This window comes from Sander vitreus, chromosome 1, assembly GCF_031162955.1.
Source record: "Sander vitreus isolate 19-12246 chromosome 1, sanVit1, whole genome shotgun sequence".
Taxonomy (NCBI): domain Eukaryota; kingdom Metazoa; phylum Chordata; class Actinopteri; order Perciformes; family Percidae; genus Sander; species Sander vitreus.
The window spans coordinates 28,850,878-28,866,992 of NC_135855.1; the positions used below are offsets into that span (position 1 = coordinate 28,850,878).

The 16,115-nt window shown below is 39.8% G+C and overlaps 1 protein-coding gene across 1 annotated transcript in view; it reads left to right on the forward strand.

Annotated features, from left to right (window-relative positions):
• Positions 1–15,729, forward strand: part of greb1 (growth regulating estrogen receptor binding 1) — a 32,387-nt gene extending 16,658 nt beyond the window's left edge. The window contains exons 16-35 of the mRNA XM_078251637.1: positions 20–217; positions 343–526; positions 706–889; positions 979–1,115; positions 1,287–1,638; positions 1,783–1,898; positions 2,144–2,349; positions 2,454–3,069; positions 6,287–6,443; positions 6,534–6,636; positions 6,895–7,050; positions 7,211–7,347; positions 7,500–7,661; positions 11,825–12,029; positions 12,196–12,358; positions 12,496–12,614; positions 13,247–13,479; positions 13,956–14,156; positions 14,298–14,436; positions 14,631–15,729. Coding sequence (XP_078107763.1) covers positions 20–217; positions 343–526; positions 706–889; positions 979–1,115; positions 1,287–1,638; positions 1,783–1,898; positions 2,144–2,349; positions 2,454–3,069; positions 6,287–6,443; positions 6,534–6,636; positions 6,895–7,050; positions 7,211–7,347; positions 7,500–7,661; positions 11,825–12,029; positions 12,196–12,358; positions 12,496–12,614; positions 13,247–13,479; positions 13,956–14,156; positions 14,298–14,436; positions 14,631–14,794 — 3,932 coding nt within the window. The 3' untranslated portion in view covers positions 14,795–15,729. The remainder of the gene's footprint in view (positions 1–19; positions 218–342; positions 527–705; positions 890–978; positions 1,116–1,286; positions 1,639–1,782; positions 1,899–2,143; positions 2,350–2,453; positions 3,070–6,286; positions 6,444–6,533; positions 6,637–6,894; positions 7,051–7,210; positions 7,348–7,499; positions 7,662–11,824; positions 12,030–12,195; positions 12,359–12,495; positions 12,615–13,246; positions 13,480–13,955; positions 14,157–14,297; positions 14,437–14,630) is intronic.
• The last annotated feature ends 386 nt before the right edge of the window (positions 15,730–16,115 follow it).

Sequence of the window (16,115 nt, forward strand, 5' to 3'; positions counted from 1 at the left end):
TGTCTTTGTATGTGTGTAGAATACTCCATAGAGTGGCGTAAGGTTCGTCCCATTCAGCTGGCAGTGGCCAGGAAGCTACTGTCCCATGTTTGTGCCATAGCAGACTCCAGCACACAGAACCTGGATCTAGGCTCCTTTGACAGGGTCAGCTTCCTCATTCTGGTCCCGCCGTCCGAGGTAACATTTCAGCAGACCGTTCTCCATCTCTGGAGCTCTGGTTAGTTACAACTCTTTTTTTTTTTTTTTTATTCTCAGCAGTTGTTTTTATTCATTCTTGTCTTCATAAAGGAGAGACAAGATGTTTTTATGTTGACCCTCTTTCTCTTTGGCTACGTGTCTCAGGTGTCCTTCAGGAGCTTGGGGGTTTAGACCAGGAGTGTTTGTCTCAACGGGAGGCTGAGCGTTATGTGGTCAAGATGGATCAGAATGCTCAGGCACGAATTGATAGCCTCATCCAGGAAGCACAAAGCAACTCCTCCACGCTCTACATCCTGGTCCATGACCACGCCCACTGGGACATTAACAGGTGTGTTTGGTGTGTGTGAGAGAGAAAATGAGAAAGAGATCAGAAGTCGTGCAGAATGATTACTGTGTTGTTATTGTTCCATCAACTCAACAACCAGGTACAAGAAGTGCATCAACAAAGCAATCTAGTATGTTTTCTCTTTCTCTGAGTCTCTGTCATTGTCTCTTTCTCTCATTCAGTCCATCCCACAGTAGCTCAAACAGTGATTCGGCTCTGGTGGATCAGCTGTTAAACTCCCGTGAGGTCAGAGATGCTCCAAACATCCTAATTCTCCACGTCACCTCCTTCCCCTTCGCTCTGCAGACACAGTATACCCGCATCAGCCCCTACAATGAGATCCACTGGCCCTCTGCATTCAGTAATGTAAGATGGGAGGCTGTGTGTGATACACATTCTGTATTTAACAAATGCTAGTAGTGAAAATAATTCACATTGTGTGTTTGTGTGTGTAGGATGTGGACCTGTATCATGAGAAGACGCGCTACTTTGGTGTGTCAGAGCTTTTAGAGTCGACCCGTTCAGGGAGCAACCTGCCTCTGCTGCGTTATGATTCCTCCTTTGAAAGTATGGCATCTGCCCTGGAAGAAAGGTAGCACAAACACACACATGCTTAATCCACACAAATACCCTACTCTTCATAAGCATGTTGAATTACTTGCAGACCTACACAAAAAATAGAGCAAGAAGCCTTTACAGTCTCTCTCTCTCTGTCTCTCTCTGTCTATCTCTCTCTCTCTCTCTCTCTCTCTCTCTCTCCCAGATTCCCTAAACTGCACAGTGCTGTGATCCGGACTACGGTTTTGATCCAACACTACTGCGTAGCTCTGATGGCTGCATCCAGCAGAATCAGCAGCTCCCACAATCTCCACAAACACACCTCTGTGGAGACCCTAGAGATTGTTCAGTCACTGCTCACTGCTGCCCAGCAATGCCCCGCCCACCATGGCCACATGGTCCTGCTGCGGATCCCATCTTTGGCTCTGGCAGCATGGGCCCACCGACGGCTGTCCAGAGTTAGGAGGCAGCTGGGTCTGGAGGAGAGTTTTGAAATCATAGTGGGGAATCCAAACCAAGCTCTTAATATTGGACAGAGCTTCACTGATCAGATCAAGGTGAGGTAGTAGGTCACAATATTATGAAATACAGGCAAAATAATTCTATGGACAGATGATCTTACAACTAGAGAAGTAAAAATACACTGACTGTGAAAATTGTATTTTTTCTGTACTTACTGTGTTTGTGTGTGTGTTCTGCAGACATGGCTGAAGATCCAGGATGCTGACTGGGTTCCTCAGACCTACCTGGAACTGGAGTCGCTTCCCTGCATCCTGATCCTGTCAGGAGCTGAGCCACTGGGAGAATCACTGCCCAGGTACACACAGAGTTCTGATCATAACTCTCTGACTTCTGACCTAAAACATTGACCCTTTGTTACCAACCCTCAATGTACTGCAGTTCCAGTGCCAAGTGTTATATGAGTGAAAATAGATCTAATGTGGAGCAACGTCAGAATAATCTTAATGAAAAAGTGTTATACCATAGTATCTTGCAGGAAAGCCACAGAAGTTGTAGTAAATATAATCTGGGGTTTAAACAGTGAATTCATTCTGCTCACAGGTCATTGAAGTATTGTGATCTTAGAGTGATAAGCTGCTCCTACCTTCAGCGAACCACACTCGAACAAGAGTTAGGACTAGCTGCTTATCTAGTGAGAGCAGAGTCACGACCCCCACACAACCCCGGACCAGGAAGTGACCTGCTGGAGAGTGACGCAGAGAAACTTAGCAGTACTGACAATGAGGAGGAGGAGGGACAGGAGAACGGTGAGATATGAACAGTTCTTTAAAATGTGTAAAATGTTCACTCGCTGTTTTAAGGGCTATCTTAACTACTATACTTACTCTCTTTTTCTTTCTTACATTTCCAGGGTACTCCCCTAAGACATGCAGCCAGCAGCTCCAGTCATGCCCAGACAGAGGAGCTTTAGATCCCTTCCCTGCCCGAAGCACCACCTCTCCAAATGTCCAGAAAGGGACCATGGACACCGTACAACCTCCCTCACAATCACAGACTCAACTTCAACCCCAGCCCCCATCTCAGTCTTTTCCGTATCCTCAACCTACATCACACCAACCTCAAGTGCAGAGTTATTCCCAAGCCCAATCAATCTCCCAGCCGCAGCCACAACTCCAAATTCAGAGTCAAAACCATCCATTATCTCAACCAAATTCCCAACCTTACACTCAAACGCTTCACCAGCACCAGTCCCTCTCCCAGATGCAAATACCCCACCCTAAACCTCAACCGCTTCCCAACACCCAGTCTCGTCGCCAACACTCTAAATCCACCTCCTCTGGCTCATTGTCGCCGCAAGCCTCCTCTCCTCATCTGAGCTGCTCCTGGGCGCGGGGAGTGAGTCGCCCGCCTTCTGTGCTCCTCTCTCGTGCCCTCTACGATATTATCACAGCCAGTGACAGCAGCGGTCTTCCACGATGTACTTCATTCTTGCCACACAAGTCAGTCGCATGGGCAAGCAGCTTCAGGTAAAACCGACACATTTCTTTTCACACCACTACAAATAGTATAAGATATGACTGATGAGATATGAGGTATTTATTAGGGGTGTGCAAAAAAATCGATTCATATTTGAATCGCGATTCAAGCTCTACCGATTCAAAATCCATTCATAGAATTCCAAAAATCAATTCATATTTAAAAAAAATATATATATATATATATATATAGTATATATATAGTAGAGTTTGAAGCACACCCCTAATTTAAAAAAAAAAAAAATATATATATATATATATATTTTTTTTTTTTTTATTGTATGTCTACTGCAATCACATGTTAGATAGATAGATAGATAGATAGATAGATAGATAGATAGATAGATAGATAGATAGATAGATACTTTATTGATCCCCAAGTGGAAATTCAAGGTCCCAGTAGTTTACAGACATCACACACAACATACACATACATCATAACAGGATGTTAAAATAACAAATCCACATGAATAATATGGACAATAAAAGATACTAAATAAACTAAATAAAAAATCCACATGAATCTAGTACGAAATATATATATACATGGTAAAGGTAACTACATTTACATACTGTGAATCTTTTTTTTAATCGAGAATCGCTTTTGAATCGAAAATCGATATCGAATCGTGAGCCTAAAAATCTGAATCGATTTTCTGAATCGTACACCCCTAGTATTTATCATATATATCTCATATCATATGAGATATGCTGTGGTGAGTTGGGTAGCTATCGTGCCTGCGTCGGTTTCCAGCGGGATGTTGGGAGCTGTGGTGTCCTTTCGCCCGCGACTTGGTTGGATTTTGGAGTGCCGGTGCCATTCAACCAGGTGACTCTTTTTCTGTGTGCCGATCTGACAGCCACATTCTTCTTTATGATGAATTATGCACTAGTTGAAGGAGCTGATGGGATAACATTTCACTGGAATTGTACCTCGTATGATTTCATGTGACAAATAAAAATGGATTGATTGATATAAAATATCAATATATATATATATATATATATAACCTTATCGCCAGGGGACTATAGTCCAATACAACAACTGACTAAGTGCATTGAACAAATTAACGACTGGATGTGCCAGAATTTTCTTAAATTAAATGACGAAAAAACTGAGGTGGTTGTTTTTGGAGCAAAAGTGGAACAATTAAAAGTCAGCACTCAGCTTCAAACGACAATGTTAAAAACAACAGACAAAGCCAGAAATCAAAGCCAGGTGTAGTCATGGACTCAGACCTGAATTTTAACAGCCACATTAAGACAATTACAAAGTCAGCCTATTACCACCTTAAAAATATATCAAGGGTTAAAGGACGTATGTCTCAGCAGGACTTGGAAAAACTTGTCCATGCTTTTATCTTCAGTAGACTTGACTACTGTAACGGTGTCTTTACAGGTCTCCCTAAAAAATCAATCAGACAGCTGCAGCTGATTTAGAACGCTGCTGCTCGAGTCCTCACTAAGACCAAGAAAGTGGATCACATCACTCCAGTTCTGAAGTCTCTACACTGGCTTCCAGTGCCTCAAAGAATTGATTTCAAAATACTTTTGCTGGTTTATAAATCACTAAACGGTTTAGGGCCAAAATGCATTTCTGATCTGCTGCTACACTATGACCCACCCAGACCTCTCAGGTCGTCTGGGACAGGTCTACTTGTTGTCCCCAGAGTCAGAACTAAACAGGGGGAAGCATCATTCAGTTTTTACGCTCCACATATCTGGAACAAACTCCCAGAAAACTGCAGGTCCGCAGCAACTCTCAGTTCTTTTAAATCAAAGCTAAAGACCTATCTTTTTGATGTTGCCTTTCTTTAAATAAGTGTTCATTTGTTTTACTGAAGTTGCATTGATGACACTGTATGACATTCTATAACTGCTCTTTAATGTTTAATTTCTTATACTGCACTGTAACTTGTATTCACGTATTTGATCTCTCAGTTCTTTAATTTCTTATACTGCACTGTCAATTTTATTCTTGTCGTTTATCTAGTGGTATTTTTGAACAGATAACGGACATATTTCTGAGAATTTCTCCAACGCGGGTGTGACATAGATTAGAACTCAAAAAACACGGGTGTGACAATAGATTATCTATACAAGGACCTCGTCTGTGAACTGGTCAGATTTAGTCTGTGAACTAGGTCAATAAGAAAGACAACGTCTGTGAACTTGTCAGATATTTCTGTGAACTTATCAAGAGACAGACTGTGAACTGTCCCAGATTTAGCAAGGTTTACCGAGATTAAACTAAGCTTTGTAGCGACGGCTACATCGTAGTGAAAAGTAGAACTACTGCAATCTTGTAATGGGTAACGAAAACACCAAGTAACCAGAACCAAAAGGACCTGTGGTCGGAGAAATGGGTTTTTTTTGGGGTTTTTTTAATCATTTTTACCTGTGAAGTTTTAATTTGCTTTGGTTTTTTTAATCGTTTTCTAACTGCTCTTTAATGTTTTATGTAAAGCACTTTGAATTGCCCTGTTGCTGAAATGTGCTATACAAATAAAGCTGCCTTGCCTAAAAGCTGACTAACCATTTATCAGCCACTATTCAGCCCATGGGACACAAACACTATTTACAACTTTCATGGACTGCTAGTACAACACAAAGTTACCATTATTTATTTGAACATATCAAATTAAATAGACTTTTATCTTTAAAAATAGTCTTACAAATTTGCTTTAGTGCAGGCGGACCACCAAAGGGTTAATTTAGCTGTTCCAAAATCGTAGTGGATTGGTTCAGTGGCTCAGTGTGTATTCATGTTAGAAAAGAAAAGAAAAGCTATAATAATAATATTAAACTTTATTTCTATAGTGCCTTTCAAAAACAATTACAAGGTGCTTCACAAAATTCAATACCATACAATATAGGTGCAAAGATAACGAATCATAGGGAATAAAAAAGAAGGAAAAAAATGATAATTAAAAGTATGTCATACACAGGGTGTAAGGGTTCAATAGGTATCATATCAATATGAATCAAAGTCTGAACAGTAGGCTTGAGGTGACTTAGCTGAATTAGTTAATCCTGTCTTATTCCATTATAACCAGAATGGACATGTGTAGTTTAAACATATGACACAAATGTGAACAAAAGACAGTTATGTGCATCCAGACTGTTTACTCAAAGTGTCCTGAACAGATCAGACACTGAAAGTCTTACTTGGAGGATTTTAATTAAGAACTATATTGTTTGTGTGTAGGCCCTTGCTGAGTAAGATGATGACGTGTACAGAGCAGTCACTGTACTACCGCCAGTGGACAGTCCCCCGCTCCTACCACATGGACAGCAGAAATCGCACTGAAGGACGAAGTGACAACTTTCACCCTCGCAGGCTGCTGCTCAGTGGACCCCCACAGGTACTTTCTGCCATACTTTCTTTCTTTTATTCAAACTCAAGATCATGCTGTATATTTATATTAATTTCCTTTTGTTCTGTCCATGGTCAGGTGGGTAAGACGGGAGCGTACCTGCACTTCCTGGGTATTCTGTCTCGGATGCTGATCAGGCTGATGGAGGTGGATATCTACGATGAAGAAGACATCAACTACAGTCAGTTTATTTGCAACAGTTGCCACAATTTCGTAACTACATTACGTTAAATATGGAGACTAGGCTTTCTAAACAATTTTAATATTTCTATATTTTCTACTGTTTCCCCAACATTTTTTTATGTTTTGCTGTTATTGCTGCTAAGATTATATGATGAAAATCTAGGATTTTGTCAGAATATGTCAAGAACTGATTCAAATCTTCATTATACACCATGCTGTGAACTCCTGTGTAACGCTTGTAAATGTGTTTATTTAGGTGCACAGGCAGAGGGCGTTCTCTACCACCCACCCAATGCTTCCTGGCCCAACCCAGACATTGTGAGGACGATGCCCTTTGACTATACCATCCATGACCCCAAATATGATGACATCAGCTCCGTCTATAACGCTGGATACAAACCCAGTGCTGAGGGTAGGCACAGTCCGAAAACACACACAAGTCAATATCTTCTTTGCACAACCAAAACTATATTCACAGAGCATTCATCTTCTCTTAATGTTCAAATCCTCAGAAGTTAACTGTATATTGTGCTGTTGTTCTAATCTTTCTTTGCTCCTGTTGTCTTTCCAAGGAAACCATGTGCGCCAGGAGGATGTGTACTTACGTAGGCGGACATCTCGGATCAAGCTGTCCAAATATGCGGCGTACAACACATACCACCACTGTGAACAGTGTCATCAGTACTTGGGCTTCAACCCCAGATACCAGGTCAGCACAACCCAACAAACACACAGTCTGATAACTGAAAATCACACACTGCTTTTGAAATGTTAAGTAATAATAATAATTATGTATACTTTATTAAATTAAATGTAGCTGATATAATCTGATAATGTATGTCCTCTTAATCTTATATTCAGATGTATGAGTCAACACTGCACGCCTTCACATTCACCCATCTACTGCTTGGGGAAGAGATTCAGCTTTACTTCATCATCCCAAAGTCTAAAGAGCATTACTTCAGCTTCAGCCAATCAGGAGGCCAGCTGGAGAGCATGCGGCTGCCTCTTACCTCTGATTGGGTGAGTCCTTCCTTAGTGAAACCTTAACAACAAATACTAGCCTTTCCTTTTGCCAGATGCTGATGTACAGAGTAAAAAGAAAAGATAGCTAATTAGCTTAAATAGCTAAATAGCTTTTCCAAACGGCCACACTCAAAGGTGGCTTGAAAAGCTGGTTGTTATAGAGAGAGGCGAGGTAACGGAGCACATTTTCAGATGGTGTCTCCTGGAAGTCAGTCATGATGGTGTTGCGTAACAAATGAAAAAGGAGAACCAGAGAGAGAACTTCAAACTCATCTTACTTCTTTAGCTCCACACAATTGGCCAATTACTGCGTGACGTGGGTGTGAATATTTTGGAAAGAGCCCACCACCCCCACCCAATTACAACATCAAAAAGGCGTGGAAGCTCATCGACTCCCCAACAAACACTTCTGATGGAGTCATCTGGCACCTTTGGCTAAAGATCCCAACTATAAGTGAGGATATCAGTTTTTTTCCAATTGCTAAAACACAATTTTGCAAACTAGTGTGGTGTCATCAAAATACTCAACACAATTCACAAAACCACACACCCAAACTGCAAAATACCTCATATATCCTGCAAAATGAAGCACTGCAACCAAAACTACATATTATCAGAATCAAACTTTTGCCCCAAATGGCACACACTTCATTCATATTACCAGATTGTTGTCTAACCAACTACACACTGTTGGGCATAATGAAAAACACTCTCATCTTTAGTATGCTTTGCCATAATACTAAAATAGTTCAAATTGTAGAAAATCGGTCAGATTGTTCACATGCACAGACCTTATCATGGTCATTGCATTTCTGTGCGTGATTTTTATTTTTATTTTTATTCTTATGTATATATATGTGTGTGTATATGTGTTTGTTGTGTTAAGGTTGTCTAAGCTACTGGATCCTAAAATTTCCTTTGGGATGAATAAAGTATCTATTTATCTATCTATCTATCTATCTATCTATCTATCTATCTATCTATCTATCTATCTATCTATCTATCTGTGTATCTCTCTATCTATCTATCTATCTATCTGTGTATCTCTCTATCTATCTATCTATCTATCTATCTATCTATCTATCTATCTATCTATCTAAATATTTGCAGATACACACACATGCTGTTGAAACATTTATGTTTTTATTTTTAACCAAACAAATCAGTGCAACATATGCACAGCAGATATATTGACATAGGACTGAACAGAAATATGCTCACAACAAACATTAAACTGAAAAAGAAAATTGCAGAAAAAATATATAGAAAAAAAAAGGTTCTCACCTGTGGTCTTTTCATAGTGCTTACTTCCTGATTGAAGTGGTAACAGTTAACCATTGAGGTGTTTGGCCAGGTGGCACATATGTTGGCCAATTAGCTCATGTAGTGTCATTTTGAATGACAGTGTTTTGAAATGGCAAACCATGTGACTTGCTGTCAGATTGTTGTGTCTTATGCAGAGAACCGTGTTCAGTGCATTTAAAAAGTGCCGTTTCGAATTGCAAAATGTGTGTAAAGGAGAAAATGTGTTTAGACTTTTGGAGACTTGAGAAGAGGTTTTGCTCTCTGTGTGTCAGTTTAAATAATTGTGCTATGCGTGTCATTTTAGTGTGTTAGCAATTCGAAAAAACTGTAATATAGAGAACATGATAATACAAAAACTACAACTAGATAAAAGGTGATGTGCATCCCTATTAAGCCTTCTTAGCAAAGGAACACTGATATGAAATATGCATTTTCTGTGTAGAAACGATATCAGAGGCTGTGTTTCAGTTACAGTTTTTGCCCATTGCTTACACACTAAAAACGAATGCTTAGACCAAAGCCTCAAAACCTAAACTTCTTGTAGCATTCCTTAAACACAGTGTAACCATAGCTTTAACACATTGTCAAATTTGCACTTTGTTTGCAGTTCTTTAACACACTTATTGCGAAACACTACACACGTTTTCTTACATTAGACACTTTGTTCAAAAACAAAATCTCCTGTTGTCGTTGGGAAAACACTCTGTTCAAAATGCATAACTCATCTGGCAATTGTAGGCACTTACATACAGACCTGAAAACACTTGCACAGAAAACAGAACACCAACCGGTCTGAACCTTAGCACTACAAGTAGGCCTCAGGTAAACCATTCTGAGAACTTTGAAAGCATGGAGGCAATGAGAGTCCGAGTAAGAGGAGGACAAAGAGAGAGAGAGAGGAGTCGGACGTGGAAGAGACATCGCCTGTGATGTTGACGAGGTCTTGTAGCCAGATCCCCACCACACACACACACACACACACACACACACACACACACACACACACACAAAACAAGGATATGTTTTTTTTTCCCAATAGCAATTTACAGTATCCAGTAATAGTTTTTTTTTACTTTTGTTGCTAAATTTGATGATTTGTGATTCTATTTTTCTTTATTTCTGTAAGAATTTTTTTTGTAAAAACTCTTGTTTGATTACTGCAGCAATTCTACTTTTGAGTTTTACAGAAGACTGAGTCTGAGAAAATGACAATAACAATAGAAACACAAAGACTGCAGTGTTTTCTATAAAGCCCATCCGTGTGTTGCTGGTGATATGAAAGGGGAATTCAAATGGTGCTTGTGTGTATGGTTTTGTTGCAAGAATTTCATTTTTAGAAAGGAGTGTTAAGTTTTGATTGCCGTGTTTTATTTTATCATAGATGTGAGTTGTTAATCTCTAAGTGCTATGTCTGATTGGCTTGTGTGTAGAGTCTGTAATCCCTTCTAGGTACATACAGTTTGTACCACAGCACATTACCATTGCATTTACAGTTTGTTTCAACTGCTTACACACAGAATATTTTCATGTCACACGATTTTTTTTTTTCAAAACACTACACACAATTCTCTACCTAAGACACAAAAATCTAACAGGAAGTGACTTGCTTTCCTTTTCTAAACACAACCAATCAAAATGCTACACTTATTTACCAGGGCCCACACACACTCCTCACATGTGCAAACACATTATGTCATAACTGAACACTAACCAATCACTGCTTTAGTATAGGCCTATACAGAGGTCAAAGGTCACATTACCTGTTTTGAACAACGGATGCCAACAATAGACAGAGAGCAAGAAGAGGAGGAGGGACAGACAGGGGATGACAACTAGGTGGAGGAGGAGGAGGGAAGAAGATAAAGGAGAGCCATCTCTGATGAGATCATGTGATCAACCACGGGTTGTCCATGAGAAAAGCCCATCTTGAGTAGCTCTACAATGGCGTCCAAACTGCATGCAACTATCTAATGACTATTTCAGCATTACAAATCAATCAGACTTTGTTTGTGCATATAATCCCTCCCCCCCCCCCCCCACCATGACACACAAGTACGCACAAACACACACAACACACACAAATGATACCTTTGGTTTACATATGTTTGTAGTTTTGTTTTCTTGTTTCATGCTACTGTATACAACACTGTGCTACTCTTACAAACGTGATGTTTTGTCCAATAAATATTTTCTGTTTTACTGTAAGATTACATTGTTGTTTACAGTGCACTTTTCAACCACTCTCAGCAGATTACGTTCTCTATAGAACATTGTGAATGTAGATATAAGCCTATGAAAGACAAAAGAGCTTTAGATTTAGAACAACAGTGTGTACATGGTATATCCAAATATTTACTATTATGAAAAAAGTGTTTACCATTTGATGCAAATGTTTCATTTTGAGATGTTTATGGTATTTTGAATGCAGTGTTTCATTTTGAAGGAGATGTGAGGCATTTTGCATTTTGTGTGTGCAGTTTTGGGAATTGTGTGTAGAGTTTTGAAAAAAGGAGACATAGTTTTGAAAACGTGTGTAAGCAGTTGGAAAAAACTGTAAATGGTGATTTGCAGTGTTGAGAACAGTGCAACATCCTTGGGCTCCACTAGGTGGTGTTACAGGCTAGACTATAGCTAAAATTGTCCTTGTGGTAAAATGGATTACTGTAGCCCAGTGGTCCCTATTTATTTTCATGAAGATATGTGCACAGCAGATTTCTGTTTGAGCCGGTATTTTGTAAATTTAGTGAAGCACTCTGATCACAACCTCTGACCAGCACACCAGCCAGAAAACATCTGAACACATTACATCATCGTCAATATAATGTCATTTTAAATGTTATCTTCCTGTTCCCCAGAGCCCAGACTGCATCAAGAGTCCAATCTTCACCCCAACCACCGGTCGACATGAGCATGGTCTGTTTAACCTGTACCATGCTATGGATGGAGCCTCACATCTGCATATCCTGGTGGTCAAAGAGTACGAGATGGCTGTGTATAAGAAGTACTGGCCCAACCACATTATGCTGGTACTGCCCACTGTCTTTAACGGCGCCGGAATAGGTATGTTACTGCTACTACAAGTAGACATGTAGGGATTACTTAATTTCATAGATTTCTATTACAGGTATTCGTAGCAGTTACACTGACACATACAGTACTGAAAAGTCAATATCAACTGTTTTGTCATAGTCCACCACCTTCATAAACGGTACCGGTTATTCTGCAGGTGCTGCTCACTTCCTGATTAAAGAGCTTTCGTATCACAACTTGGAGCTGGAGCGCAGTCGACGTTTGGAGGGAGGGGGGCCAACAGGTGACGTCTGGCCTTTCATCATCCTGGCTGATGACTCCTGTGTTATGTGGAACGCAGTGGACCTCGACACACGCAAGTACATACAAGCACTTTATTTGTATGAATAAGTGTGTTGGACAAAAAAGCTTTTGCTTGTACTAGAAGTAATTATATGTTTATTCATGTTATGAGTCGGTTTAAACATAGCTACTGTTTGCTTCCTGCTGTCGTTAGCGGTCCAGTGGAGCACGCTGTGTCACTAAAGCACATCTTACAACACATGGAGGCCTGCCCAGACCTGGCCCACTACGGACTATGCGGGATCAGGAAGTGGAGCAGCCGTGGACTCACAGGTCAGGGGTCACGATGTCAGAAACCTTGAAAAGTCAAGAACCATTTTTGACAGCATTTCAGTCCTTATAATTACTATACAAATGAACTTAAAATATACATATTCCTCCCAGGGACAAAATATAAATTATATGAATTACATAGTATAATAGAACAAACTACGTAGAGTGTAATCACACGCACAAAATGTAACGCTATAAGCTTCACTAACATAGTAACCATTGCAAGGCTGTTGTATTGTATTGGACTGCACCGGATACTTCGAAATAATAAACTGCTACTATGTGTGTTCATTAAGTTGCCTTGAAACATTCAGGGCAGATTCTACTTGCTGTATATGCCTCAAATCTTAACTGTAGATACAGGTTATGTCTTCATCTCTTCAGTGTTTACTTGTTTACTAAAGATTTTACAGATATTATTTTAAAGCATGTCTGGCTCCAAGCTACTGTATATCTCCGATCTTTAAACAAACCCCCATTAGCCAGTGTGCAGCCTCAGATAACCAGCCGCACAGAGCCTCAATGTCCGAATAAAGGTTTTAGCTACTCTGTAAATCACAATGAGTAAACCTAACGTTTGTGCTTTATGACTGAAATAAATTAGAAGCTGCATTTGTTTTTGTTTCATCCAGGTAATAAACAAAGGGAACCCTTCTCCAGAGGCCACCTTCATGACTTCCTTCTCCTCAATGTCGACCGGAGCCAGAATGTCCAGTACGACCAGAACCGCTTCACTTGTCACGATGTGGACTTCACCCTGAGGCTCCACAGCGCTGGACTGCTCATCTGCCGGTTCAACAGCTTCAGCGTCATGAAGAAGCAAATCGCCATAGGAGGATACAGAACGCTTATTATCAAGACCAAGGTAGATGCTGAAGACACATGACAACACAACCACGTATCACTCAGCGAAGCAGAGTCAACAGATTTGAAGAATACTTAATAACTATTACTTCACTTGTATAGTAGTATATAGTATAGTAGTATAGTTACACATACACATATAACGCCACATTTGCAGCTACACAGGAAGAAATTATAATGTTTTTGCACAAAAACAATTCAATGGTCAAATTCAATACAACATTGTATTTGACCATCATTAATCAAAACAAACAACACATTAAATTACTGATTATTGTTCAAGTGAGTAGTAGAAGGCTCCAGGCTTCAAAAACAGGCTATAGTATGTTTGGTAGCTGATACAATTTGGACTAGCACTCAAGCAGTCAATATAACTATGAATCTTCGTAGGCATGTAACAGTTGATGAAAGATATTTTCCTTTTTCAAAACGTCATGGCAACAAAGATTATTAAGCAAAAGTTTGACTTTTCTCCAGACGACGGATGTTCCCACCTCAGTGGGGCCCTCGCAGTACATCTGTGCCCCAGACAGCAAGCACCTTTTTCTGGCTACACCAGCTCAGCTCCTCCTGGAAAAATACCTTCAACACACCAGCCAGAAGCTGTTTCCACTCAGCACCAAGAACTACACACACCCTGTACTGTCTGTGGACTGTTATCTCAACCTGGGACCTGAGGTATACACATATACACACACAAACACACACACAGTCTATTTATTTGTGGTAAATGATTAACCTCTGAACAGAAGTATAGATTCATATACCCATAAATTCCAACACACAGCTTATAAAAGTCACTGTTCTTGCATCCTGCAGGTGACGGTGTGTTTTGTGAGTTCTAGACCTCACTCTGTCAACATCAGCACCACAGGGCTGCTGTTCAGTGGCCTTCTCCTCTGTTTTGCTGACTCCTTTGTGACTCCTGTGTTCCTCAAGAAGTTCACCTTCCTCAAAGGTACAAAGGCAGACCAAATACAGACAATGTCAAAAATATACCGCTGTAAGTGTTACAGATGGCGCATTTGCAATTAGTCTTTTTTAATAACGGTACTGTACAGAGCAAGCTATATATGAAATCTCAGATCACATTCTGAATGGCTAAATGTGCTAAAGTCTCTATCCCCCTCCCTTCTGTGTGCCTCGCTGTAGGTGCGACGCTGTGTGTCATCAGCGCAGACCGTAGCTCTTTGAGGCAGACGGTGGGCAGGCTGGAGCTGGAGGAGGAGTGGAGGTTCAGGCTCAGTGATGAATTCCAGACTGCCAACGCCAAGGAGGACCGACCGCTCTTCTTCCTGACTGGAAAACATATATGACTGAAACACATGTAAACAGTGGAGTCCCAGTCGGGATTGAAATCACTTGAATTGCCAAAGAGAGGAAATGTACCCGAGTGCTTTTTCATAGCATGACAGTGTGCACATAACATAGGTTCTGAATGGACAATAACGTGTTATTGCCGAAGAAAAAAAGGAAATCATTTTTCAAAATACATCTTTTTTTTGTGGCCTTTATTGAGTCATGGTTATCCTGTGAATTAGCAACAGACTGTTCAGAAAACATTAAGGATTTTTCAGGAAGATTTTTCTGGTAATGAAATGGTGTTGTTTACATTTAGTGTGGTTCATGCACCACTCAATAAATCACCTTTACGTAATCTTAGAATAGTAATCTTTTTCATCCACTAGAATTTGTTTCCCTATAATAAAAAATACACATTAACTAAATAAAAAACATGGTGACAAAAAGGTTAACAGATTCATCTTGTAAAAAGTCAAGAAACTCACTAGACTCAGTAATTGCAGTTACTGCTTTTGTATTTCTTCATATGTGTTTATCTGTGTTCAAGTTTGTATTGCAATATCACAGTGTTCTGCACATGTCCTTGCAGGTCCACACAATATGAGAAGCTTTGAAAAAGGGTAGACACAAGCATATGTGTGTGCAATGGTAGCCGATTTTTGGCAACAAACGTTTAATTGGCCGATTTTTGTAGAAGTTTGTTTTTGCATATGGACTATTTTGCATATATTTTGTCAGATTTGCATAATGTAAAAAAGTACTTATTCAGTGTGTGTACAAGAAATAGTATTGTGTTTGGATGTAGAAAATGTGTTATGCTTAATGCTTCATAGACTGAATGAGGATTGTATTTGTTACTGTAGAAGAAACAAATCCACGGTGTGTTGGAAGCATTAACAATGTACAGTTTTGTATGCCTTTAATTGTATAAATGTACAGACATTTTAAATGTCTTTCCTGTGTGTGTTTGTATGTCCCTAGTATATTTCAAACAGAATTGAACAGACCTTAACTGAATTTATCTGAACTTCACAATATGCAGATAAAGATTTACTTTCTCCTTTTACAACTACTTTGGACTTGAAGGTTTGCAGCCTAAAGGAAAGGGTGGATTTGATAAATTAGTCTGCACACTTCCTAATAGTATTCCAAATAATATTATATGACTTTTATGACCAATCTCACTAGAATATCACGTCATTATCTAACTCGTACAGCCAAGTATAGTTAGCCAGAACTGGCTGGCTGAAAAAAGTCTAAAGTGCACAAAATGGATATTGTCAGTACCCTGTGCCAGTACAGTATTTGATGATGCTCCCTCTGTTTTGTGTGTGT